The sequence below is a fragment of the Daphnia pulex genome, chromosome 4 (genome assembly GCF_021134715.1).
Source record: "Daphnia pulex isolate KAP4 chromosome 4, ASM2113471v1".
NCBI lineage: Eukaryota > Metazoa > Arthropoda > Branchiopoda > Diplostraca > Daphniidae > Daphnia > Daphnia pulex.
Genome location: NC_060020.1, coordinates 7,765,527 through 7,793,513, shown reverse-complemented (window position 1 = coordinate 7,793,513; position 27,987 = coordinate 7,765,527). Strand labels below are relative to the sequence as shown.

Sequence of the window (27,987 nt, the reverse complement as noted above, 5' to 3'; positions counted from 1 at the left end):
TCTGTCTTGAGCCGAAAGTTCTGAACCATTCTTCCCTCCGGCAAGGGCCACGCTGCTCGTCTATCTACCCCCCCTCTCTCTCTCTGTGTGTGTGTGTGTGTCTCTCGGCGACTTTTAACATACACAACTTTGATATTTTCACGTGCAATTAGATTTGTGTTGCGCGGAAACGATTGAAATTGAGAACGAAATTTGGCGTCGAGCCTTCGACAACGCCATCACGTCTTTTGGCTCAGTGTGTGACTAGTGTGTGTGTGTGTGTGTGAGTGAGTGTGTGGAGCCGACCCTGACAGAAAGAAAGAAAAAAAAATACACACATCAACAGTTTGGTGGAGGGTTTGAAAAACCGTGTGTGTTAAATAAAGAGTGCCACAAGATTTTTGGGTAACGATGGACTACCACTTGTTTGATTCATTTGATTGTGCGATTGCCTCACTTGTGTGTGTGAACATTTTGTGAACTCAAAAGTTGGACAAGGATTTTTCAGTCCTTTTGGCGCGCTGTGTTGTGTGTTGGTCGGCGCCATCTTGGTGCGGCCCTAAACCCACCTGCCTTCCATCCTCTCTCGATAGTCTTTTTTTTTTTTTGTTTTTTTTTAAAGATTTTCTTTCCCATTTATCTTTTCTTAAATTATTCGACGTAGTGCCTGACTCGACCATTCCATTGGACATTTATCTTTTTTTCCCTACTGCAATTTATCATCAATTGAATCGTGTGCTGATCCACCTGTTTGATCGACTCAGCCAAGTGTTTTGTGTGTGACGACTAGTAACATCGAACAAAGTTTGAAAACTCAAAGAATGGCCGACATGAGTCCGATGGCAGAAGATTTGGACACGAACCACAACGACAACAATCACAGTCCAGCTGGATCGGCTGGTTCTGTCGGCTCTGGCGGCTCGACCGGTGCGGGCATCCCGATGCTGGTCGTTCACAAACGCGAAATGGTGCAGATCCTGGAAGACCACCACCACCAGCAAGAACAAAACAACCATCACGGCGGCCAACATGGCCAACATGGTGGAATGGAAGCCGACGACGATGGCCAGCCGATCGACGACCAAGACACGGACGGCGACGCTTTGTCACCTCAGAAAAGGCCGCTCAACAACAACAACAACGACGTGGCCACAGTCTTCCTCATCGACACGTCAGAAGTGGGGCCCGGTCACGATGACGCCGATCAAGCCGTCGAAGTAGACGAGGTATTTGTCCCTTTTTTTCTCTTCTCATTTTTCTGTATATTTTATCCAGTCGTGAATTTGTCTGTCGACGACGAGTCGAACCGCGTGTGTCGAAGCCGCGTGTAGTGCCACAAGCTATTTTGATGTTGGTAAAAACAGGGCGGAGGAGGAAAATATCACAAACCCGAAAGCGCAGTGTGTGAGTGTGTGTGTGTGTAAGGGGGGATGCCTTGTTGGCTCGCGGCGGCCGGTCCCGACACACCGCTGGATGGATGATGCCAGTAGGCCCCTCGTCTTTTTCTTCTTTCGTGGTAATTCTTTTTTGGCCCTTTGGGCGGGGGTTGCTCTTTGTTTGCCGGGGATATCTTGGAATCCCTTGGCTGCTGCTGTTGCCCTTGGTTGTTTTTTTTTCTTAATTTTCTTATCCAATCGCCCGTTTGAGTTATCTGGTGCAAGCCAACAAGGCAGTCCACCTTGTGCGCTTGGCTTATAGCGAGCAGCAGCAGCAGCAGCCAACCTGTTGGCTTTTTTGTTCGCTGGCAATTTCAACGCCGTCAAGGGCAGCTAACCTTATATACAACAATAACCCAACTGTCGTGCCATTTCTTCTCACAACAGGCCCCACCCACATTCACTTTATTGCCATCGAGGCAAAGGTCGTTTCCGTCTAAATCATTTCGAGATGATTTCATTTTTTCTCTGGTGGACATTTTTCAAAAAAGAAAAATAAGAAATGATGGCAGTTGGGAAAGGAAGAAAAAAAAAAGAAGTTTTCCCCAAAAAAGTGTCGGTCGTCGCGCGTGCATGTGCGTGTGTGGACAAAGCCCTTGGTTCTTTTTTCTTTGGCTTGGAAGAGGAGGAAAGGTAGGAGGAGGAGGAGGGGGGATACCTGTGGCACCGTCAAGGTTATACGCATCTCTTGTATCTCCACTTCCAATCACCCTCCTCTGCTTCTTCCCACCTTTCGTCCAGGTAAGAATGGAAGGAGAATGCAAGAAGAATATAGGGGAGAGAGACTGGAAAAAAAGAAGTCTGAAGAACATTTGGAAATGGTAGGAGGAGGTTCTCTCTCTCTCCATCCGGCCTCGATATTTCCACCTGTCTGGATTCCGTAATCCACGTACCCCCACGTTAGTTATCTCCGCCCCTCCGCTCTGCTGCCAAAGAGGAAAAAGGAAAAAGAAGTTGGCGTCATCTGTGGTGACGATCGATAACGTTCGATCCCCGCGCGCGCGCTCGCAAAAAATAACAACTTTTCTCCCCGTCAAAGATTAGTTTTTTTTTTCTTCTTTATATTTTTTCCTTTGCCTTGGCCATCTCTTTTTTGTTGTTGTTGTGTGACTTAACTGTTGATTGCACGTGATTGCCCCATCTCGTTTTATGGTTTTATTTATATATTCCTTTTTCGAGCGTCCAGCAGTTCTTTTCGGGTTGTTACGATCTTACGCTCTTATCTTCTTTTCAAATTTTATTTTTTTCTTCTTCTTCTTCGTCCGACAGAGAGAGAAAAAGTCACTCTAAATTCACCCCCACGTTATTTGACCAAGTGTGTCCTCTTCTTCTATAGGAGATGATTTGAATTTTTTGGAGTTAGTCAGAAATTAAACACGTACTCGGATCCATCCGTAAGTTACCGTACCGAACACACACACACTCACGGTCTTCTCACGGTGAAGTCATTGTTGTCAATGTTCGGTTAGGTTTCACGAGTCGGTGTGAATGGTCTCTTCTTTTGATTGCTTTTCTCTTTTCTTCAAGTTGACTTTTCTTCTTCTTCTTCTTCTTATTCTCCGTCGTCTGGTGGATGATTGCGAGCGTGTCGTTGCACCGGGTGACGTCAGGTGGAAGAAGGAAAAAGAGCGCGCGCAATATAAAATATATCGTCTTCTGAGATCTTAATGCATCTTTCTAGACTTTTTCCCGCCCTATCTCGAGCACCATCTTCTCTTTCATGTGACGGAGAAAGAAGAAGAAGAAGAAAAGAGCTTGGAAACGTTCCAGGAAATCGCTGCTGCTGCTGCTGTGATTATCCTGCTGCCTACCTCTCTTTTTTTCTTTTCGTCTTCTTTTTTTCTTTTTTAATATTGTGATTACATTCCCTCTTGTGTGTGTGTGATTGCACCTCCGCCTTATTCTGGTGTGTAGAATATAGTGTGTGTGGCTATTTTTCTCTCTTTGCTGTTGCTCGAGATGATGAAGGATCACCGGACTGGCCCTGTCTTGACAAGGCTACGTCCACATACATACACACTGCATTTCTACTACTACTAGTACACTCTTTACCTACACACAGAAAGAGAGAGAGAGAGCCGTTGATTATACGTTAGCCGCCGCTCTGCTGCTGCTGCACCTGCATTTCAGGGTATAGTGTATATACAACATATACACACACACAAAAAAAAAAGGGAAGAAAAGAAAAAGACTACTTACCTTGGCGGCATTCCGGTTCTTTTCTTTTTTTATCTTTTTTTCTTTTTTGAAAAAAAGAAATATATTATTTTCTGTTGGGAAAAATAAATCTAAAAAATTGTTGAAAAAAAGAAGGACCACAACAATAGGAGAAGTGCAGAAGCAGTGCCATCTAGCGTTAAGCGGACAAACTTGTAATTTGATCAGTCAACTGTGGGTTCGAATAATGTGTAGGAATAAATTTGGGTAAAAATGTCTAGTTTTATAGAGACCAACCGTTGATCCCCTTTTTCATTTGGAGCGAGTGGGTCAGACGACAGATAGGCTTACCGCATCACGCCGTGACCACTATAGATAGTTTACCCCCAATCCTTTTTTTTTCTTTTTTCGATAAGACTTTCCATAAGGAATTTTCGGCCTGCGTTTGAGTTTATCCCCCCTTCTTTTTTATATAAAAAAAAAAAAAACACATTTTCCCCCCTTAATTGTTCCATCTGCTGGTTTTATTTTGTCGTGTGTTATTCAAAATGATTATGGTCGTCACGAGGTTATTTTTATGTTGATCTTTTATATACAGAAATTCTTGATTCCTCAAAAGTGACCATTTTTTGAGCGACGGTCATCATTATTGGCCATTCTTCTTTTCTAGCGTTTGTTCCGACTGGGCTATAAAGGGGGTTGGGGATATCATGACTGCAAAAATAAATGCATTATTATAATATTGAAAAGGAAATTTAATAATCGTTAAAATAGAAAGAAAAAGATAAGGCGAGGTCCATTGAGCGAATAAGGGGGAACTAGAATTTTTCTTATAGAAGAAACGACGTTACACAGTGAATACATGTAGTAGTAGTACGAGTAGTAATAGTAGTAAGTAGCCTCTCTCTCTCTTTGGAGGGGGGGTTTCCAATTAAGTAGCAAGTCGCCGGATTGGTTGACTGGAGGCCGAAAGAGGCGGGGCACGAACCCGAAAAGAAAAGAAACCAACTTTTTCTTCTCCCCCCCGACGACGATGTGAGGTGCGCGCGCGCGCTGTGGGGATCAACGACGACGACGTCGTCGTCGTCGAATCCTCCTGGACGAAAGGGAGGTAGTGCCGGAGAGAGAGAGCCTTGTTATCTCGCCCAGTTATCGACCCGAAAAGAGAAAGAAAAAGAGGGAAACGTTTCTCTCTCTCCGGGAGAGACCCGCCCTCGGGGGCCACCTCCTCCCCCCTCTTGCGTGAGCGGCACCAGAGTCCGCCACTGCAATTCCTCCCCTGTGTTTCGATTCCATCGGAAAGGTTGGATGGGCTGTGTGGGGTGGGCAGACCATAGGAGGGATTGGTATAGTATAGCAGTCGACCCTGGTGGAGTCGTCAGAACCCTCTCTGCATCCGTCTCGAACGCAGGTGTCATTGGAGGACGGACAGGAAGAAGAAGAAGGCAACTGATATCAAAGTGTTTTTGATACATTTTCAATTTCATGTTTGTCCATTGACATTGCTTTGAAATTATCCGGTGATTCTTCCTTAATCTGGTGCGAGAGATGTGATTTGGTGTGCCAGTGATTTTTCCAATCATTTTTGTTTTACTACTCCGCCGTGTGCGCCAAGTGGACAGGACATCAACAAGATTCGAGTGTGAAACGTGACACTTCTCTCGAACGAATGAACAAGTCGGTTGATTGAGAAGGACATCAGGATTTTTTTTTGTTTGATTTCATTGGTGTTGCTGATTTTGTTATTTCGGTTTTTGTTCCTTGAGTTTCTCGTGCGGTTGTTTGTTTCCAAATCTGAGCCATTTGACTCGTCCGGTACAAGAAAAAGAGGAAAGACAAAAGTGGGCACGTGTCTATTGTGACACGACAGGTCGTCTTATGCCGGATATCGACACATTTAGCTTCTCGTATATGCCGGCGGACGTCATGTCTGCAGTTATGGAGGTACAGTAAGTTTTGGCTGGGAAAAGTACCGAGAGAGAGAGAGACTTTGTTTATAATCGGGTGGCGGTCACTTCTCACTCTTCTTCAACACATCGGCTACTGGAAAACCTTCTCCTCTAACACTCAAACATTCTTCCACGACTTGAAAATACTCACCTCTTCGACGACTCCATAAAAATCCCCCCCAATTTACCTCTACCAACCACAAACAAAACAAAAACTCTTTTGACTCTTGATATATAATATCCGTATACACATAAAAATATAGTCGAACGTGGAAGAAAACCCCAAAATGTTGTTCCAATGCGAGCGACGGGCTCTGCACGAACGGGCCGCCGACTGGTCAGTTCGGACTCATCACAACCACATGACCGGCCGCGGTCACGATGTCATGCACATGGTAAGGAAAATTATATCGGGGGAGAGAACCTTTGTTTTTATTTTCCGATTTTTATTTTCTTTTTCTTTTTTGGGTTGATCATAATTCCTCCCCTCCATTCACTCGTACACATTCACAAAAATTGAGAGAGAGAAAAAGTAGTGCGGAATGGAATGTCAACTCTGACGTCACCTTTGTTGAGCTCCCGTCAAATTTTCCAGTCGAGAGAAAAAGGGATTGTCTTTGTCGTCCAGTTTTGGACGATGCCGAAAGACAACAGAATAAAACAAAAGAAACAGATAAGAGACATACCGGTACTAGTAAATAGTAGACTTAACTAAATCCCGACACAACGCACACACTTCTTCTTATAAATAGACGAACGAAAAAACAAACAAAAATTGGACAAACATCGGAACTAACTCCAAAGTGGTTCTTTTATCTTATTCTGTTGTTCCCCCCGCCTTTCACTCTGTCGATATTTCTCTCTTTTTTATTTTATTTTGTCCGAGTTTTTATTGATTTAACGGCGGACGCATTTCAACTAATTTGAAAAAAAAAATTTTCGTTCTTGTTTTTATTTTTTATCTTCCGGGTTTTTTGTTTTCTTTTCTGTCTCTTGTGACACAACTGGTTTATTTGTCGTTGCGAGCGCGAGCATTTGTGTTTTTTTGTGTGTTTTCAATCGAAAATTGCCCAAATAAGTCTTTGCCACCTTTTCAATGGCAATTCCGATGTTCTTTTGTGGATATCAAGTTTTTCCTGGTTCGCTTGACGTGTTGGCTAATTTGAACCGGTTGATATTCAATTCTCTTCCATTTTATCAATTTTAATTGATTTTTGTATCTTTCGTTTGGGTTTTGTGACGTCTAGCCGCCCTATTTCCCGCCGCCGTTCCCGCCTCAGCAGCAAGTCGGCGTCGAGTTCCACCCATCGTCCGGCTCTGTCCAGTTGGGCAATTCGTCCGGCAACAACGACCCGTACTCTCTCAACGTCCATCAGAGCCACTATTCAACCCACAGCCAAATCCAGCGCACGCACGAAGTCCTACGACGTGCCGAACATGAAGCCCTCGATGTAAGTTTTCATCCTTTTGCCTTTTTAACTCGTAAAAATAAAACATCAAGGAAAAACGACTTGTTAATTGAAGTGTCGTCACGGTAGTAACTCGTTTGATATTTGTCACCTTGCTTCCGGTCTTAACCGGAGTGGGCTGCTAATCGGCGGAACGTCGGCCGCTTTGTTTTATTCATTTGACGACCGTGTCTGTGTGTGACTGTAGATGCGCGGTGTATGTAGAGGCTGTCGTCATTTAATGTGCAGTGCGTTTTTGTGTCGCAGACGGGCAACGTTCACTTTTCGTACGACCCATCGGGAGGACGCGGAGGCAACGGAGGTCGAGGCGAGAGTACCCAGTACAATGTTGTCCGACGGCCCGATGTTCTCGTCCAGGCCAGTCATCACGTGCTCGACTCTGGCGAGACGATCGTCATTCCAGGCAATCTCGCCTCCACGCCGCTTTCATCTCACCACAATATCGACGACGGACAGGTAAGGAGAACCACCGATCCACTTTGTTGTTGCTGTTGTTGCTGTGTTTGTTCAATCATCGGTGGGGATGCCCAAATACGTCCACGAAAAGAAAAAGAAAAACATCCTGGGAGGGTTGAAAATCGAAAGAAGATAGATTTGAAATGGAGGGAGAATATATATCCACCAGAGAGAGAGAGAAGTGAGAAAATGCGTGATGGATTATCGTGACGTAGTCGATTGATTCTACGATCATGTCCTCGACAGCATTTTTAGAAAGTCAAAACTTTGAGGTAAAGGGGGGGGGGAATACTAAGAAGGTAGAAATGATTTTTTTCCCCCTTTTTTTCTATTGTGTATGTGTTTTTTTCTTCCCCTGACGTCGTCGGTAAAGAAAATGGCACTTGACGAGCCAATGGCTATCATTATCGAGTCTTCATTGTCGGGCCAAGGGAAACAGGGGAATATGTCTGTGTCTTGTTTTTTTCTTCTTCTTCTTCTTCCCCCCTTCATCGGTATTATTCAAATTGCAAGACACGCTTCACGTGTTGGTGGCTGGGCCTGTCCGACGGGCAGAGGAAAATGATAGGCCTACACGACGACGTTGGGGGGGAAAAAAAGAGGAAAATGGGAGGATCACGGGTCCGACTGCCTCGGGTTGTTGTTGTTGTTTTTCTTCTCCTATTTCCCAAAACATCGTGCACGCCCGTTTGGTGGGCTTGCTTCTTCGTGAATAGAATATCAACGTGGCTATCTTAATCTTGGCCGACAAATCACCCATCCCCAAAATCATCATCATCATCACTACGCGCCGGGATCAGACATTCAAATCTCTTTGCCCTTTCCTGTTTTTTTTTTTTTTTTGTTTTTAGTTTGGTTGATATTCAATTCAGTTGCCTAATTCATTAAAAAAAAATCTCTCTTATTCATAAAAAAAATTTCTCTTATAATTCGACCATCCCCGGCTAATTGATCTGAGAAACTTGTCAGAAATGAATCTAGCGCCCTTTTGTCAAAAAAGATCTAGTGACATCAAAAGCTTCTTGGCTTTACGTCTGAAAAATCCCTCTAGATAGAAAAAAAAAGACATAATAATAAATTCGTAAGCCACTTGAGAAGGGGTGAAGCGTCGTAGAAAACTAGGAAATAGATCAAACGGTTACGGTGTTGTTGTTGTTGTTTGAATAGCACGACGGGCTTTAAGACAACAACTGGTAGTGTATAGTTGATGGCCGGGCGCACTTCACCTTTACGGTAGATTGGGCAGCCGTGCAGAGCTGTGTCGTCGAGAGACATTTTCTTTTCTAGAAGGGGAAATAAAAAGATCGTCGTCTTTTGATTCTGTAAGGAGAAGAGGGCGGCGAAGTGACGGGACGGAAAAAAATTTCACAAGTCGGTCCGACGTCGTAAATTCCTTCTCCTATAGGTTGTAACATCTTTTTGGAAATGTGAAGTTTCCCGTTGATGTTTTCAAATGGAAATGTTTCCCCCCTTTTTTTTCTTCTTTCCTCTCGGTAGAAGATAGTCATGCCCTTACATAAAAAAGGAAAAAATAAGATATCCGGAAGAAAAACGAAAGAAAAGGAGAGCCCCTTCCAGCCAAGCGCGGACGCTAAATCATATCAGCAGAGCCTGAATGTTTGTTGGTGGGAAGTCAATGACTTCATTATTCCGAGTCGCGCGACACGGTAAAGAAGAGAAGGTTGCCAAGTTTTTCGACTCCAATCAAGATGTCCATCTCGACTCATTAAGTCTACATTCACCGGGTCGCCAGAAATGCGTAATAGTTGCGGTAGAGAGCTAGAGCTAGAGAGAGAGAAGGGGCCACTTTACGTTGTGTGTTGGTTGTACGCCCTTTCATTGGCCGACCCAATTGTGCTCGCGATTCAAAAGGCGGGACTTTGAATCGAACCTCACAGCGCCCAAAGACGTTGCGTGAGTTGCTCGGCGCGCGGCGCTCGCTGGGCGGGCGATGCAGGTTTACCGAGTCGATAGGTTCATATTATATACACCCACAAGGTTCTATCCCCCCTTCTTCTTTTTCTTTTCTATTGGCAATTTGCGCACGGCATTTTCTTTTCTTCCTTCCCTTCTCGCTCGCTCTTTTATAGATATTAATTGCTCGTAAATTGTGGCCGCCGTCTTGCCAGTGTCAACCGCCACACAACAGACCCGGCGCGACTTCCCCCGCTGTTTGCGTCTTGTCATGTCGACTCGTTTTTGTGGCTTCTTTTTTTTTTCTTTCGTTTTTAATTAATGAACTTTTCTTTTCTGCCTTTTTTTGTTCACAGACTCCCAGCGTCGAGAGCGATTCCAATTTCATATCCACCGACCAGATGTCCATCGTCAAAAAGGAATTTGGTAAGAAAAAAAAAACCATCACACTCGATTACCGCCGATTCATTCGTTTGTATTTGTTACTTTTGGGGAATCGTAGAAATAGAACTCTAGAAAAAGGCAGTGATATTTAAAAGGAAGAAGAAGAAAAGAGAGTCGAGATTTTCTTGTAGAAAGAAGTAAAAAAAAGAAAGAAAGAAAGAAAAACCTACAGACAGAAATCATATTTTAAGGAAGCGCTATAAAACAGGGAATCTGGTGTTGTTTGTTAAACATTGAACGGGACGAGAAGAAGACGAAGAAAACTCTTAGTCGGGGTTCGTTAATTTTTGTATGTGTGTGTTTTTACGATCATCGCCGCCGCCGCTGCCGTCTTTGGTAGTGGTCGTCCGTAATAGCTGCAGCAGCACGACACTACACACATACACGCTCCAGCGCGTCCGTTAGATGTGCTCAGCGTTAAGTGAGATGGAGAGAGTCTGAAGAAGAAGAAGAAGTTTTTTTTTTCTTTTTTTTGGCAGATTTGAACGAAAAGTGTATGCTGTTACGTTTCGGTCGGTTTGATTCCATTTTGAAAAAAAAAAAAGGCAAAATCAGATCGTCTAACATTTTTTTGAGTGAGACAGGAGTAGTCTCTAATCATTTGTCTAGCGGCTAGTAATAATAATAATATGAGGCGAAAAAGATGGGCAAGACTCTCTCTAGCTGTTGTGTCAATCTCAAATCGCTGTAGCCAGAGATGCTATCTCCCTCAAGAGAGAGAGAGAGAAAAGGGTACTTTTCATTTTTGGTGGGGGGAGTATTTAATGGCAGCAGCGGCAGCCACTTGTAGAGTAAATGACCCTCATTCCAACGAGATCTTTGCCCGCCACTCTAAAGGCTAAAAGATGAAAGAAATTCCGCGATTAAGATCGAGTACAACAGTTAAAAAAGTGGTGGTCATTTTTGCCAATTTCCTTTTCTTTTCCCCCGTTTCGATGAAAATGACGAGTAGATAAATAAGTAGTAGCAGTGAGGAGGAGGCGAGTCTTTTGAACTCTGAAGATGATGATGGTGGTTTCAGGGTTCAAGGAGGTCACGCAAAAGACGTGCGTGTCATGTTAGGATGCATCGGTGGTTTAGTAGTAGCTCTTGTTCCACGTCGTGAGTTGTTGTTGACGTGCTTTATTACGTGTCAGCCTTATTGCGGTTGTCGGCCGTTTTGTTTGTTTGTTTTTTTAATGATTTTTCCCCTCGTTTCATTTTGGTTTACTTTTATTTTTCATTAACTTATTTATTTATTTTATTTATTTTTATTTATTTTTTCATTTTTCATTTGGTTGCTTGAACGAAAATAATAAAACAAAACAAAAGATGTGTTGCTGTCTGGCCCAGTTTCTCCAACGGACGTGTTCTGCTCGGTGCCCGGCCGCCTGTCTCTCCTGTCGTCCACATCCAAGTACAAGGTGACGGTCGGCGAAGTCCAGCGACGCCTCTCGCCGCCCGAATGCCTCAACGCCTCCCTCCTCGGCGGAGTCCTTCGCAGGTAAGAAAGAATTAATTCTCTTTTTTTCTTCCCCCCCCCCCCTTCTCGTTCCGTTTTCATTAGCATATACAGTATCTCATTCTCAACATGTCCATATGTCTCCTCCTTCTTCTCCTTCCTTCTGATTGCCTTGGCAACGACATTGAAAAAAGAAAAAGGGCCAACATTCAAATTGGCCTGCCAGTTTCCCTCCCTATTCTGATTCCTCACGACGACGGCCACCGCTGCTTCTGCTGTCTGTCCGGTCAGTCGGTCCGTTCGTCTTGATGAAGGAGGGGGGGGGGAGGAGCTGGGCCGCGAAAGAAGGGGATAAAAAAAAGGTGGCTGCTGCGCTTTTTTTTTTTTTTACTTGTTGTGGCGTGGGTTGAAAGGAAAGAAATGGTGGGAGGTTTAAAAAATGAAATAAAAATGATGATCCTGTCGCTTCTCCTGCGTTTGACGGATAGAAGAATCGAAAAATAATTTTTTTTTCTTTTTTTTCCTCCCTCGAAAATAGGAAAAGAGGGAAATAATAATAAAGTGGAACTTGGAAAAAGAAAGGGAGGAGCAACAGCCGGGCACCGAAATCGTTTTGTTTTGGTCACAATTTTTATTTTTTTGCGCGCGTTTCCAATCTGTTGGCAGAGGAATTTGTACCTTTTTTGGTTTTGTTTCTCTTTTTCCCCTCTCCATTGATATACGTACCTCCTTGCTTTTATTTCGTGATATTGAAATGAGTCGAACTAGAATGGCAGAGAGGAATCCGGAATCACGTGGAGAGACGTTTTTTTTTTTTGGTCTGTGCATGTTGGCAAACGTGGAGAGCAGCACAAACAAGAATCTTTTTGGGCAATAGAATGAAGGGAGGGAACAAATGATTCGATTATGTTGATCGTTCTATTGATGTCTTGAATAGCACGCGGAGAAGAAAGAAGACGACAGTGGAACAGATTTTTTTTGGGAAGGATTTTTCTTTTTTTTTTTTTTTCTTGTCGGGAGCGTTCGGGGCGCCAGTCACACTCTTATCTTCTCTTGTCTTCTGGTTGTTTCTTCTTTCATTCTTCCTTTAGCCATTCTTTCTCTCTAATCTGAATTTTTACCCTTTTTTGAATGTACCGTGGGTTTCGTTCGGGGTTGTGTGTGTGTTTGTGTGCCGCAGCACGGCGGGAACGAGGAGCCACCGAAAATGAAAATAAAAAAAAAACTTTGGAATATCATTCCAACATTTCATTACGGCGTTGTGTATAAGAGGACCGACGGCAGCGTCCGTCCCGCAGCCAAAACGTAACAAAAGATTGCAACAAAAGAGCCGGGGGAGAAAATAACGAGATTCATTCCCCCACCGTGTTGTTGTTATTCTCTTCTTCGCATCTACGTGTGTGTGTGTGTGCGAGTGTTTTTTAGTCACCACACAAAAATGTGAAAAAACCGAAAACATTTTGAAGAATTTGTATTTTTTGTTTCTTTTTTCTTAATATCGAAACTGTGCCGAGTCACGCGCCACGATAGAGTTCTTGCTCTCTCATCTGTCGATAGCTTTAGCTTCCACTTGAACCAGGGCAAAAGAAATAGCGCCAAGTCTCACCATTTTCAAAAAGGGGAAAGAAAAGCAACTTTTTATCGTGTAATCCTCGTATGAAAAGATGTACGTCCGATCGTTGCTACGGTTTTCCCAACGCCATTGTTGTTATATAGACTCGGCGGCCTCCATTCTTATTCTGAACGTTTTCCTCTTTTTCTCTCTACCGTTGAAACTGATTTCCCTCAAAACAAAGAGGCCATTTATTTATTTTCTTGTTTTCCCGACATCAAAACTTTTTTTTTTCTGCGGCGAAACTCAATCCATAATCGAATCAAGTCCATTTTGTTGTTTTTTTTTTTGTTTTTTTGTCTTTGATGGTGATGAAAGAATCTCCAAACATAGATGAGAGAGAGCACCTTGCGTTATTATAACCGAAGGAAAACAACTTTCGGGAATCCTCGTCATCTTGGGAAAATGGTTAATAGTTCGCTCTGTCGAATCGGCCGCCCCTGTGTTTTGTAGGCGAGTTTTTTCTCCCATCTCCGGCTGTGTAGTTATTGTTGTTGTATCATTACGATGATGACCGACCGGCCATCCGGCTCGGATGGGTTCACTTTAGGCGAGTTGGCGAGTGGAAGTGTGTGTTTTGGATATGTTTTTTGAGTGTGTTGCTTCATTTGCCGCTTGGTTCATCGTCTCGCTCGGTCGGCTGTGACAGTGAATGGCCTTATTTCTTTTTTCTTATTGGAGAAACGGCAACACGTTCCTCACCGAAGCACACCTTTGACTCTCAAAACACGCAGCTGAATCCTCCAATCAAAAAAAAGTTTGGAAACATTTTATTATAATAGCCTACAAAACGGAATGTATCTAGAAGAGACGTCGATATAATTTCGAAGGGAGATTTTATTTTTATTTTATTTCCTCGTTCTCTTTTTTATTTGGTAATGTCGTCGAGGAGAGACGACTTCTCTTCTCTTTGGATCCCGAGAAGAAGATAGAGCGAGAGATGAAGAATAACGATAGATAGGGGGTGGGTGGGTGGGAGGGCGGAGAAATGGCTGGGCGAGGAGTTGAGCGTTTGCTTTTTGGAAAATGATGTTGCATTTAGTTGCCATGGCGACTGGGCTCTGCTTCTCCTCCAGCGGAGATTGATTTTGCTCTACAGCCTCCAGCTAGATCGGATGAGAACGTATAGGACGGAGGGGGAGGCGAAGAAGATGGATGCATGGATGCATAGAGAGAGAGGAACGGGTCGATTGACTCTCTTCGCCGACAGATAGATAGACCGGAGAAAATAGCTAGAGAACATCATCTCTCCACGCAATAGGAACACACACACACACATATGGTCTCTCTAATATCTATCCGCGCGCTTTGAAGTTTTGGGGGCTTGAAGATCAATTGGGAAAAAACACAACCTGCTCTGCTCTGCTCTGCTCTAGTGTTTTGCCGTTTTGAGAGGGAAAAAGAGTTCAAGAGTGCGTGTCTGGAACGGAATAAAAATAAAATATATGTACAACAACATAAAGATATATACTAGAGAACTGGATCCATCCCAACTACTCACAAATCACCTGGCAATCAGAGCGAACTGACAGACCGGGCATCTTTTTTTCTTCTTTTCTTTCCTATTTCTTCCACTCTCTGAGAATGATTATCTTGCCTTTTTCTCTTCGACTCCCTTTTATATTTTTATGCGGCCGTCATAAGCCTTATCGGTAGAAAGAGAAAAAACGACTGATGGCCAATGTGTAAAAACGAATGCGTTTGTGATGGATTGAATGCCGCGGCCAAAGAGGAAGAAAATTGGTGGTGGTGGTGGTGCAGCCCAGGGTTGGAAATGGACGTTCGGGCGGGGTCCCGTACTTGTTGCCAGAGACATTTGAAGAAATAGAAAAAGAGAAGAAGACGAAGTGGGAAATGTGGTCATTTCTATTCGGCAGTCGGGACGGCGAGAGCCGCACTTTTCCGTTAATGAGACGCTGAAATGTAGTCAGAAAACGTGGCTGGTATTCATTACCCCGTGCTCTTTCGGTAGACGGTACCATTTTTACAAGAGTGGGAGGGGAGTGTGTGAGATGAGACGGAGGGGGGGGGGCAGTGATGAGAAGGTGGTGGTTCGGGACTGATTCACGATGTCGGGTCTAAAAAGTGGTTTGTGGTCTTGCAAGGCCCTTGCCTTTCCTTTGCTCCTTCACATATGTAATTTCTAGGAAAGAAAAGAAGAAAAAATAATTCTTGCGCCAGAGAAAAGTGGTAGCCCAGACCCTGTGCGGTCGAGCCAATTCCGAAATCCCGTATTCTTGTCCTCCCTTCTTTTGCCGTCTTTTGCTCTTCTTATTTCCCTCCATTTGGCCAATTTCCATAAATTCTCTAGAGAGAGAAATGGAACGGACGGACATTGGACGAGCCATGTAGACTAGGAAGAAAATAGATGTTTGCAGTCTGTCCGTTCGTTTCTTTTAATGCAACGATTACGTTGCTTCTGCTGACCCCCATGGAATAGTAGTAGTAGCAGCAGCAGCAGCCCATGTTTTTTTTCTTTCCTTTCTCCTTATTCTGCACGAACGTTAACAGCGGCGGACCAACACCCGTTTAACCTCGCCGTCTACTTAACGAATTATATACATTTCAAACGCCAAACACGTTCCAATCTCCCCCCCTCTCATCCACACACACACACACACTCGGGAGCTCACCGCGTAATATACATACACACGAACTGCCGACGCCGCCGGGATTGAGACAATGTTGTTGTTGCCGCTGTTGCCATCATCCCAGAAGCTCATCTTTCTTCTTTTTATTTCCTTGCAACCCCCCTTTTTGTCATTTATATACCCGAAGATGCGCGCAAGGCCTTATAGGAGAGAAAGAGTTCAACAGAGGTCTTTTGGTCATCTTCTCTTTCCTCCCCTTGCTGTTTTTGTTTTTAACAGCCTAATTAAAAACAACAACAACATCCAACCCTTTTTTTTTGCTTCCAATTTTTTGGTTTTCTTCCGCCATAGTCTCGTTTTGCATGGCCCTTGTCGATTTTCTCGCTTTCTTGTGTTGTTGTTGTTTTTTTACGGTTGCGGTTAGAAAGTCGAAAAAGGGGCCCCGAATTTTTGAGCAGAGCTTCTCACACACTTGTGACTCTTTGCCCCGATATAAAGTAAGAGCCCAAACGTTCGGGAATATGTGTGTTGCAACACTGTCTTATATCTATCGACTCTTTCAGACCTGGGCATCCCCTCTCCTACCATGGGCCTTATGAATATTCAAGATGAGAATATAAGAGACTATTTATGATGCAAGTTGTGGTGGTATATAGTAGAAGTAGTAGTGATGTTTCGGGGGATGGTGGGTGGAAGGAAATGGCGCTAATAGTCTTCGCCAGATTCACTGCCAGTATGATGGGCTCGGCTCACGCGATGCTTACCTCTGTAGTTGTAAAAATGTATGTAGAGACTCTGGGGTTAGATGATCGTCGACCGACCCAACCAGACATTTTCCATCGGTTTTCCTTCTTCTTTTTTTAAGAAACTCACCTGTGTGTGTTTTATTCGGGTACCTTGATTACTATACCAACTCCTCGCCCACTCACCTCATCTTAAACCTCAATAATTCACACCATCCGTTTTCGGGGTTCCTAATCATGCAAAGTTTGTGTTAGGTGGTTAGACTATGGTAGTAAAAAGTTGACCGCCCTGGTCCCCTAGGTGATAGTAGTGCTGTGCAAGAGTCGATGTAATCGATTAAGAGAAGCATCTGTTCCGTTTGGCATCCAATTTGAATTTTCTGGACAATAACGAGAAAACTCGAAATCTACTTTCGTGTTTGGTTATCAAAAATCTCGGAAAACTCGCCAGCTTATTATTAGATTTTCAATCGTATTAGCCACATGTTATTTTTTCTTTTTGTCGAGTCAGGAGGAAAAAGGGAAAAGAAACTGGTTCTCGTCCAGGGCCATTGCGTCAGGGCCACTCATGAAAGAAATTGCAGTTCAAAAAATTCGTGGGGGTATTTACTAAAAACGACTACGCGAGTGTCCGTGCACACTTACCATTTCATAGAAGCCGACTGTTTGATGCTTGACACTTGTAAATGTGCACTATTTTTATTTTCAATTGGTGGTGGTAGCAACAGCCCATGGCGCAAAGCATTTCGGTTGGGAGCCAAAAATATGTGCGGGTGTTTCCTCGTGTCATTTATTCGGCCGTTTTCCCCCCGTTCCGGTTTGGTCCACGACTATCTACCGATTCCTAAAGGGGAGAGATTCATGCTGACTGCCTTGTCGGGGTCTCTTGATTCAATTCCGGTGGTGTTTGCAAGGCAATGGATTCCCCGACTCCGCCCTCATTTTCGTCTTCTATCGACTTCGTAGATGGGGGGTCCTATTGATTATCCGCCGTTTTATTTCATCTCTTTTTCCTCCCCATCACTGTTTGCGCCTCTTTTCCTATCATAAAAGTGTAGGGAGATGTGCTTTCTGATCGATTGTTTGTTGGAGATTTTATTCAATCATCTGACCCCTTTTTGCCCTCTCGACTTATCCCGATGAAATCATCACGTCACAGATATTTGAGGGCGTGTTTTTTGTACGTGATTTTTTAGAATGTTGGAATCTTTTTAGATGATTATTATTTTTTGAGAGATGATTGAAGTCAAATAGATTCAAAGTTAGATTTGATTTTCTTGATAAACACGGGAAAGAAATAAGCAACAAACTATCGCCCAGGGGGGGCGGAGTCAGCATGTCCAGTCAATGAGAAAACTTGGGAGTCGATAGAAAGGCTGCGCTTGCGTCATTGCCGTTTGCTTAAAAGTTCGACTAAGTAAAAGCCTCACGACGCGACGACACGACAGTTTGGGCCGTTTAGTTATGAACGACGTCAATGATGGGATATATTCTCCTCTTTACCTGTTCTTTTCTTTCACGAAGATCAGAAAAGAGTTGGTGGAACGTCGGTGCGTCTGCGTTACTATCGGACCCCCATTCATTTTCAAGGAATGGGACGAGAGATGGACGACTAAGCAACGCCTACCGAAAAAAAAACCCTTTTGATTATCGCTAATGAATGCTCCTTGGCTTATTTATCTTTCTTCTTTTCCGTCTGACTCGCCGTGTCTGTCCCACCGCTTCCCCCCTCCACAATGTCTGCCAGCCTAGCTCTTTTGAATAATTTAACCAACATGTTCATATATGTATAAATAAATCTGTACGGTGGATCTCTTTTTGGGAGTAGAACGGGGTGGCCTAAACGGCGATTTTCTTTTCTGGCCTGATGGCTCTTGATTATAGCACCACTACCACCATCACCTCACTACTACCTACCCCCCTAGTAGCCTCATGAATGCATATGAAATGCTATAGAGTCATAAAAAGAGTAAATAGTGAAGAAAATATTTATAGCTCCTCACCAGTGCTGGTGGGTACTGGTCATCAACTCTCTCTCTCACTCTCTGATCTGAGCTGAAAAGACGAGAAGAGTAAAGTACCGCTGATTGTAGTTTCACAAGTTGCGCTCCTTTCCGTCTGAATCGAATCCATAACGCAGCAGAGATCGGGAAAAATGGCAATGGATTCTGTTTGATGGGATTAGTTAGATGTGGATCGTATAATACTTAAAATTCGTTCCTAGCCTGACGCTCTCAGCTATTTCCTTTCTTCCGAAAAAAAGTTTTTCTTTTCTTCGAATCGTTAGACACATTTTATAACGTCGCATTGATATTTATATATTTCTTTTTTTCTCTCTCTCTCCCATAGAGCCAAATCGAAGAACGGAGGACGCGAGCTGCGCGAGAGTTTGGAGCGGATAGGACTGAGTCTGCCGGCGGGGCGTCGGAAGGCGGCCAACATCACGCTGCTCAGCTCCTTAGTCGAAGGTACTGTACACACGTCACATTATTCTCTTTCATGTCAGATTCCTCTTCTCCTTTCTACTCTACACCGAGAGCTGTTTGGGAATATGAAACGGAACGGTGAAGGGTCATAGGCAACTATTGTGTGTGTACCCAGCGATTGATTCCCAGAGCTGCTCCGTCCCAACTTCTTCTTCTCTTCTTTTTTCTTTGCGACACTTGTATCTATTCTCTCGGAAGAAAAGGACATGGAACCGGCCCACTTGTGAACGTCCTCAAAGGAAAAAAGTTCCCCCTGTGTCAGCGTGAATTTCAAATCATCCGGCCAAACTTTTCTTCCATTCTTCCCTCTCTTTCATCGCTTGACTTTATTATCAAATTGAATGGAAGAAAAAGATGGTGGGGGGACGGCGATTGATTTGTATTCAATATCGGGGCGCCGACAAACACAAGTCGACCCCTACTAGCCCTTAACGTGACAGCGAGATGGGTAATTTTCCTTCCACCAATTCGGTTTCGACTCCGCCCAGATCCCCCTTTTTCTCCCCTGTTTGTATGTCATCTGTTGTGTTCTGTCCCAACAGTTTTTTTCCCCGTCCAGTTTTTTTTAAACATTTCGGGTTCTCCTGATTTTATTCCTCCTCTCGACGATGCCCAGATTCAATTTTCCCGTGCGCCCCCCAACGTTTCCTTTTTATATTTGACACATTTTTGTAATAAAAGGGAAAAAAACACACAAGATGGGGATGCGGGGGATAGACTAAAGGTTCGGTTAGGAGGGGGGAAGATATGATGATTGACAGATGTCGGACTCCCGCCGCGAATTTTGAATTGCCAAATGCTAACCTCCCCACAAGGAAACATCGCCACACTGTCGTCATCATGTCTTTTCTTTCTCTCTTGAAAAGTAAAAAAGTAAAAATAAATGGAAAAAAGAATTCAATCAAATGTCAAGTCGTCAGAAAGCAGAAGGTTACACGTGTCGTGTCGTTTTCACCAGACTTGAAACGATTTCGGCTTTTTCGGGACGGTTCCCTTCTTGACATTCGAAAATTGAGGGTTGGATGTAATCGAAATGCATTCGGAGGAGAAGAAAAAGGACGGGAAAAAAATTCACACACACACCCTCGACGAGCAAATTTCGTCAATATTACTAAAAATGTATTACACACTTTATTTTCCCTTTTCCTTTTATCATCATTCTGGCGTGTAATTTTACCAAAGAACGAGCCAAGGTTAGGGTTTGGTTTGTTTCTTCCACTGATATTCTCTCCTTTTCTTTTCCTGATTTTTATTGCTGCGCGACAATCGAACGCAGTAAAAATACCTGGAAATGTGTGTGTGGGGGGGGGGAGAACTTTTGACGATCTAACATTTTTCGAAAAGAAAAGAAATGAAAAAAAAATGGACACACAAGACAGGGAGGGAAATCTCAACCGACACGTACCTGGTACACACGACGCAACTTCTCGTAGAAGAAGAAGGAGATAGAAGAAAAAATCATATTCGGTTTTTTATTTGTTCCCAAGGCCAGATGTAATGACGGTTAAGTACTTCCCTTTCTCGGTCCGCGCCCGCATTTTAGATGTTATAGGGAAAAAAAGGACCAGCAGCAGCAGACAGAGAAACAGAAGAGACCCCCCTCTCTCTTTGCCCTCCATATTTCCCACTTTTTGGGCTCCTTCTTTCTCAATTTGGTTCTCTCTGTTTTTGTTTTGTTGCTGCCGCGGTGTTGAATGTGTTCCAGAACAACTTTGACTCCTTTTTCCTTCTTCTTCTTCTTCTTGTAAGTTGACGGTCATTGTGTGTGTGTTGCGTCTTTTTTGCTTTACGAGCGCACCGTCCTCGGTTTGTCTTATGTCTACGTGTGTGTGTGTGTGTGAGTCAGGATCCCCCCTCCTATCCTTGTTCTCTCTCTCTCTCTAAATGGTCTCTAATAAGCTTTTGGAATATTAAAAAAAGAAGAACCCCAGAACAAAGTCGAGGGAGTCCGTTTTCTTCTTCTTCTTCTTCCAGGGACTAGGAGGCAGTTTCTTTGGCTCTTCTATCGCGATGGGGGCACTCGGCAGACAAGTTCTTTTTTTTTTTTTCTTTTTTTTTTCCTCTTCTCCGTTTTGTTTTGTTTCTTACTTTTTAGGGGAGCGTGAGAAATTAAGTGCCTCCCTCCCTGCTCCCGCTCTCTACTCCCACCCTCTTTTGCCTTCTTTTTGAGCCTGTTGTTGATAATAGCTCGGGCGATCGGCAGTAGATTATCCAACAGGTAGATTATTATACACGTACAAGTGTGTGTTGCTACTCTTGTGTAGTGGCAGTAGTAGTAGCTCTTCCAGAAAGAGAAATTGGAAGCAAAGAAGAAAGTCTAAGAAAGAAAGAAACAAGAAGAAGAAGAAGCGTTAATGAGATTCCTGAACCTTGTGTGTACGTCTGCTAATAATTTATTGGATAGCAGTCTCGGCAAAGGAGTTTTCTGTGTAAGAAAGAAAACAACAGCACAATGTGTGTGTGTGAAAAAGGAAAAAAAAAGGGGGACGAACATGTGTGTGTGTTTCGTTGTCCAGTCTCCTGCCGTGTGACCTCTTAAGCATAATATTAACTAGCCAAGGCCTTCTTTTTTAGCGCTGGCTTCTGCTGTTTCATTTTTCTTTAACTTTTTTTTCGTTTCGTTTCGTGATGATAATAATAATAACTTGGAAAAGAAATGAAGGAAATAACAGCACGAAATGTGTTCTCTCTCTCTCTCCTCCTGTCTTTTGCTTGACCCCCTACCACTTCCGGTCCGCTCGCACACGGTGATTTCCTCATTTTGCCACCGAAAGGAAAATAAAATAAAACATTGATCATCCGTGTAATGGAGCGTAGCAGATAAAGGAAAAAAATGAAATGATAAGAAATAAAAATGGACGCTATAACTTTGGAGGACGAATAGGAAAAAAGCAAAGCTTTTTTTTTGTAATAAAAATCTTTCGACAAAATTTCTAAAAATAAAGTCCCGGTGAACGCGCAGGTGTATTTTGATTGCCAACTCATTTTCTAGGGCTCTCGTATTATATAGTGTCTGTGCTGTTGTGTTGGTCGTTCTGCTCTCATTTGGTGTCTGCCTATTCCCCTTGTCTGCGTTATAAATAAGCAGACGAGAAAGAGTTAGGAAAAGGCAAATCATCAGAAATGGGCAAAAAGAAGAAGAAAAAAAAAAACATTTCTTATGAACGACGACGACAGCATCAAAAAGAACAATAACAAGACCAAGTTGGTCTTGTAAAAGAAAGAAGCCATCCCTTGTATTCTGGAACTAACTAATGTAGTGTAATAGCGCTGGGCTTGGCATCAAAGAATACAACCGAGAGAAAAGTAAATCTTTCTGTATTCGTGTTCCGAGGTTCACGAAATCGCTATACTACCTGTTGGAAGACTTTCGTTCCCCCCTCTCTTCGCAGGTAAAAAGCAGTAGCCTTTTAGTTATTTGTAGTTTTATGCCCCCTTTCCATCTATATTTCTTTGGGTTGTTGTTAGAAATTTCTTATTTTCTACTTGGGGAACAGGGTTGTGTAGTTTGGTTATCGAGTTGACGTGGGTCATTGCGCTGGTCTTACACAAGCCCCAGAGAGAAAGAGAGGAAATCGTCGGATGGCCAAGGCAAGAAAATAAAAAAAGGGAACAAGAATTTTCCGTCATTAAGTCTTGCGGTTTTTTTTTTCTTCTTCTTCTTCTTTTTGTTGGTTGCGTCGCCTGAACCACCCACCTCCCCCTCTCCTCAAACAACAGCAACAACACACTGTTGGTCATCATCACATGTGTGTGCCGGAAGCACTCTTCTTCATCGTCTTCTTCTTCTTCCTAGCATTTTTCCGCCTCTTCGATTCCTTCCCGATTTTTTGGGGTTTCCGACCCGCCCACACACCAACACGAAAGAGGTTTTTTCCCACTTTGGATCTTATGTGTAGTGGAGTGACTTGTGTGTAATTCTCTTTTCTCGCCCATATATCCCCCCCACCACCCTCCAGTCGGTAAACTGTGTGTGTCTTTTTCTTCTTATTTTGGGCTCCTTTCACGACCGAATGGAGAAATGGTGGCTCTCTTTGGAAAACCACAGCTCTACTTTATTCAGTCAACCAGCTAACCGGGAATTGAGGAGGGGAGGGCTGGTGCAACCCAAACAGACGAAAATGAGGAGCCCCGACCGGCATGCAACTACCACATACTAAAAAAGAAAAAAAAAAAAAAGAAAAAGAGCCAGCTCGCCGCTCTTGATTTACCTTGTAGTTTTCTTTTTTTCGCTGTTGTCCAGGTGGAAGATATTGTGGGCCATATACTCTCTCATCTGACCACATATTCTTTTGTTTTCCTTTCTTTTTTATTTCATTTTATTTCATTTTTGGAAGGAAGGTTGTTACGAAAATGAGGGCCGAGAGTGTGCAGTGGGTGGAAGGGGGGCTGGAGAAAACAAGGAGACTTTTTCGGTCCCGACAGACGTGGGCACATGAAATTGCCGTCTTCCCGTTGTTGTTGTTGTCTTGTGTGTTAGCTTCTTCTTCTACTTCTTCGACGCCCGTGTTTCCCTAATTAGCCTCTTCCATTCCGGAAATACCCCGCCAACCCCCTTCAAAAAATACATTGGCGCCCTCCACAACTCCCCCATCGAAAAACACTATTATCTCTTAGGATGTCTACCGCCGCTTAAGACTTAGTGTATCTCGACATCACATAAGCCACTCCTCTTTCGAACGATTAAAGAATCAAAATGATTATCGAAATTGTTTGGCTTCCAACACAATATTACAATTTTTTTTAAACCATTTTTCTTTCTCTTTTATTTTTTACTTGAAATAGGCGAGGCGATTCACCTGGCGCGCGACTTTGGCTACGTCTGCGAGACCGAGTTCCCTTCACGGCAAGTGGCCGAATACCTCTGCCGCCAACACACGGACCCTAGTGACCAGTACCGACGAAAAGAACTCATTCTATCAACCAAGTACGTATATTATTATTATTACCTGTGTACTAGTAGGAGTAGTAGTAGGAGAGGTAGCAGAACTTTTGCCGCGCCTGGATTTATAATAATAACATCCTTGTTAGTTTACTTTTTGTGTTGCTGTTGGAAATATTTGTGTGTGTAGGGAGGGGGGATGGTGGGGAGAGTTGTAACCGTAACCGAAAGATGAAGGAAGATAAGGGGTAGTTGATGTGTTCATTTTTTTTCTTCTTCTTCTTCTTCTTTTTCCAGTCGCTATTTTCTCAACGGAAAGGTGGAAGAAAAGTTTGTAAGTTGATGGGTGTAGTGTTGCTGGCGACGCGTATGAAGCGTAATAATTGAAGCCCGAGTAAAATGTGCCAATGCTCTGCGGGAGACTTGTGTTCCCCCCATCTCCACACCACCTCCTGTCTGTCGAAGGGAAAAGTGTAGGAAAAGAAGAAGAAAAAAGATAACGGCCGTGTCAGAAAGAACAAGTGGTCTCATTAGAGTATCGGCGCCGCTCTTTTTCTTTCCTAGGGAAACTTATGTATTACGCAGATAGATATATATAAAGTGCCTACTGGAGTAGACACAAAAGAATGAAAGGAAAGAAAAGAAATTGGTAGGGGGGCCGAGGAAACATTGCTTGTCGGAACAGACGCGAACTGTGAACTTTTTCTCTTTTTTTTTCTTTTTCTTCTGAACGAATTGCACCGCTCACTTGCACGTACAGGTTTTAACTTTTTCCGCTTTCCGTTCTAGACAAATCACCAAAGAGCTGATGGACTTGCTCAACCAGGACAGATCTCCGCTATGCAACACGCGGCCGCAGATTATCCTGGAGCCGAACATTCAACGTCATTTGACGCATTTCTCGCTCATCACTCATGGATTCGGCAGCCCGGCCATTGTTGCCGCCCTCACCGCCATTCAGGTAAGAAAAAAAGAAAATTGTTCGTCTCGGCTGCTCTTGATTTCTTTTATTATTGTTCGCCCTTCGGTGAAATCGAAAAAAAAAAAAATTGGATTGTATCTGACCTTGTATCGTTTTTTCTTTGATTCGTGTCTACAGAACTTCCTGAACGAGTCTCTGAAGTATTTGGACAAGATGTACCCGACGTCGGTGACATCAATGTCCGACGGGAAGTCCAAAGACATGGACAAGCAGAAGTAATACGGCAGCAGCAGCAGCACCGGCGGCGGCATTGGTGGCAGTTTAGTAGTTAGGTCTAATCAAGACGCGCAACGAGGACTTGACTGATGGAAGAAGAAGAAGAAAAACCAAGATGTTTTTTTGGTTGTTGTTGTGTTGTGTGTTGTGTTTTTCTTCTATGAACATAAAAAGAAAAGAAGAAATGACGAAGAAATCGCTGCTGTTCTAAACATGTAAAACGCCGCAGCCCAAGCCAGCGAAAAAAAAAAGAAAAACGTTATTAAAAATTGAAACTTCCTCTCGGTGTGCTCAACCAGCCAAAAAGACAACAACAGCAACAACAAATAATGATTACATGAAAGGAAATTAAAGAAATTACTCGTTTGAAAACGACAACGGTGCGGAAGGAGATCTATCGATACGAACGGAAAAGGAAGAAAGAATGAATGAAGAAAAGGCAGCAGCAGTGATTGATTTGTTTGTTTGTTTGTTTGTTTAGCTCTTATTTTTTCCCGTTTCTCTCCTTTTCTTTCCCTCTAGATGGAGCGAGAGCAAAAGAAGTTTTGCAATTCATTCGTTTTTTTTCTTTCCTTCTCTCCTTTTTCGTGTCTCTTCTTTTGCGTGCCGAATTCCATCACATTCTGACAAAAAAATGCGAAAACACACAAACATTCCCAATTCCCCCATACTCTTGTTTAATTTCTCTTTAAAAAGAAATCTCTTGTTCTCCTCATCTGTGTGTGTGCGCGCGCGCGTGTGTGTGTAGATCGGTGTCTAAAAATCCGCCCTCCCAAATTTACCTTTTTTTCAAAAAAGAGTGTCGATGATAACACACACCAGCTCGTTGTGTATTTGTTTAGAACGTGACAACAAGTGAGCGGCCAGCGTTTGTTTTTTCTATTATCCATATAGCGCGTGTTATGTACATGCCGTTGTTTGTTGTCATCATTCCTCTTTTCTCTCTCTCTCGCTCGAAGACTCTCCAAAAGTGTCCAGTTTGTCTCTCTCATTTTTATAATTGTTTTCCCTTCTCTTTTTTCTACGGTGGGGGGTTGGGCAGGGGCTTTTTCCGCATCTCTTTCGAATCGAAAGGACAAAATTCATTCGAATTTGGAATTGGATGAAAAGGCGGTGACGATCGCCATCCCCCCCCACATAAAATTTGTTTTTTTGTTTTTGCAAATACTCGGGCCATTTTCTTTCTTTCTCTCTCTTGTGTGTATGAGCGTTTAGATCTGATCTATTTACTTTATAATAATTCATTCCGTAATGTTTAGGACTCGCACCCGCTCTTTGGCATCTCTTTCTCTCTCGCACGTTTGTGACTTCCTCATTTTTCGTTGACAGCATGGCCACCCAAAAATAGCGACAGGAGTGAACGGGACGGTAAAAGATGATGACACGCTTTGATGCTGGGCAATTGCACAGTATCAAGTTTAGCGTGCGCTTCGTTCTTTTTTTATTCGACGATTTTTCAACGACGCTAAAACTTGGAGCGTGTCGTGTCAAAATGGGGAAAAGAAGAAGAAATATTATATATACCAAGTATAGAAGTAAAAAGAAAAATAGAAGCGAAGGTGACGGCAGGGACGGAGAGAAAGAGAGCGGCGTGTCTGATGCAACTTGAATTTTTGTCCTGTTTTTTTTTCCTCATCTCATCCAAGATATATAATAATAATAAGTGAAACACACACGAAAGAAAGAAGAAAAAAAACCAAACAAGTGAATGATGAAGTAAACCAAGGCCATGACAAATGTAAAAGTTTCAAAGCGTTTTTTCTCTCTCTATCTTTGCCTTTTCTTTTTTTTAAGTGTCGTTGTGTGCTGCCCCCGCTCCTCTTATATAAAAATGTGTTTTTGTCTTGGTACCTTACTCGCCAACATCACACAGACTTTCTCTCTATTTCTCCCTTTTTTTGCTGTTATTTTCGATGATGAAAATTAAGAGGCAAACAAAGACAAAAGAAAATAACAATCATAATAATATTGAAGTAATTTTTTTGTATTAATAGAAAAAAAATTGGGCCGGTCATCTTACTTAATTCGCTCTTGTATGTGTGCGTTAATGAATGAATGCAATTTTGGTGTGTGTTGTGTATGTAAGAAATGTGAACATTTTGCGCAAAGAGAAAAAAAAATCAGTAAAGGCCAAAATAATTTATCCTCGTTTTTTTTATCGATCTTCCGCCTATTTCCCCTCAACATAGATCCCTTCCCTTTTTACACTCAAGAAAATTACCTTTACCTTTATCAATCTGATATTCTTGTGTCCTTTTTTTTACGTTTCCTGTGTCTTTCTATAAAAGAGAAAGAAGATTTTTTAAAAAAGTGAAATCAATTCCGGAAGAGCCACAGTACACACACACACACACAGCCGCAGTATTTCCACGAGTGCGAATATGTGCGATTATTTTGGGGTGATTTGTTTGTTTGTTTGTTTCTCTCTCTCTCTCACCCCTGTTCATCCATCCCTTTTTCCTCCTCCCTCAATCAATAGTGTGCGTAGTATTATAATAGCGAATTTGTTTCAAAGTGACTCCTCCTTTCCTTTTTGTTTTTGGATTTTTCAATTCCTCAACCCGTCCGCAACCCCCTTCCTAATTACAAAAGTTTAAAAAAGAAATTCAAATCTCTTTATGAGCACTGAACGTGTGATCGTGTCCACGTCTCAACTCTTTCTCTCCCGTTTTTGTTTGTTTCAATTCAACATCGAATGCGAACTAACGTGTTTTGTTAATTTGTTTTTGTTTGGTTTTTCTGTTTGTTTTTTTGGGAGGGGAAAAGAGGAAGGAAAAAGATCGACTTTGGGTATTTTGTATTTCCTCTCTCGGCACCCTTCGTTTTGTAAAACTTTTTTTCTTCCCCCAATCCGAACCCAAATTCAAAAAATCCCCTTTTTTTATCGTTGGCCTCTTCATACAAACACAGACAGAAAAACATTTCCAGACGGGAAAGTTTTTTTTTTTTTTTTCTTCTTCCTTCCTTCTGTTACTTTCTTGTTCTTTATCACGACCGGCTAAAAAAGAATAACATTTTTCTCCAGCAAGCAGTATACAAAGAAAACAAATCTGACTAAAAAGAAACAAAAAAAAAAGAAAGATGATTAAATATAATTCCGGAATGATTTGGGAGAGAACGAGGGCGAGCGAGAGAAAAAGATAACTTGTGTGGACGCTGATGGACTGTGGATTTACGATATTATTAGTTGAAATACACCGTTTTCTTTTGTCATTGTAAAAAAAGGAAAT

General features: G+C 42.8%; 1 protein-coding gene across 6 annotated transcripts; it reads left to right on the top strand.

The window, feature by feature from the left end:
- On the top strand, positions 1-27,839 carry LOC124193142 (transcription factor AP-2-beta-like). Of its 6 annotated transcripts, none has more exons than XM_046586814.1 (10): positions 4,756-5,516; positions 5,785-5,916; positions 6,769-6,972; positions 7,237-7,446; positions 9,717-9,786; positions 11,116-11,287; positions 18,541-18,659; positions 23,463-23,604; positions 24,349-24,520; positions 24,659-27,839. In XM_046586814.1, exons 1-10 carry the CDS (start codon positions 5,451-5,453, stop codon positions 24,758-24,760), a joined length of 1,389 nt encoding a protein of 462 aa, XP_046442770.1. In that variant the 5' UTR covers positions 4,756-5,450; the 3' UTR covers positions 24,761-27,839. The 6 variants fall into 6 exon arrangements, with proteins under 6 accessions (XP_046442767.1, XP_046442768.1, XP_046442773.1 ...); XM_046586813.1 differs by having other exon boundaries at positions 4,849-5,516; positions 7,219-7,446; XM_046586811.1 differs by lacking the exons at positions 4,756-5,516; positions 5,785-5,916 and adding an exon at positions 1-1,205 and having other exon boundaries at positions 7,219-7,446.
- Positions 27,840-27,987: the final 148 nt, after the last annotated feature.

Bases quoted from the DNA above. Each gene is read 5' to 3' on its own strand.
- LOC124193142 (XM_046586811.1), top strand. From the start codon at position 801: ATGGCCGACATGAGTCCGATGGCAGAAGATTTGGACACGAACCACAAC. The intron at 7,447-9,716 runs GTAAGGAGAACC...TTTTGTTCACAG, and splicing joins ACAATATCGACGACGGACAG to ACTCCCAGCGTCGAGAGCGA. The intron at 23,605-24,348 runs GTACGTATATTA...TTTCCGTTCTAG, and splicing joins GAACTCATTCTATCAACCAA to ACAAATCACCAAAGAGCTGA.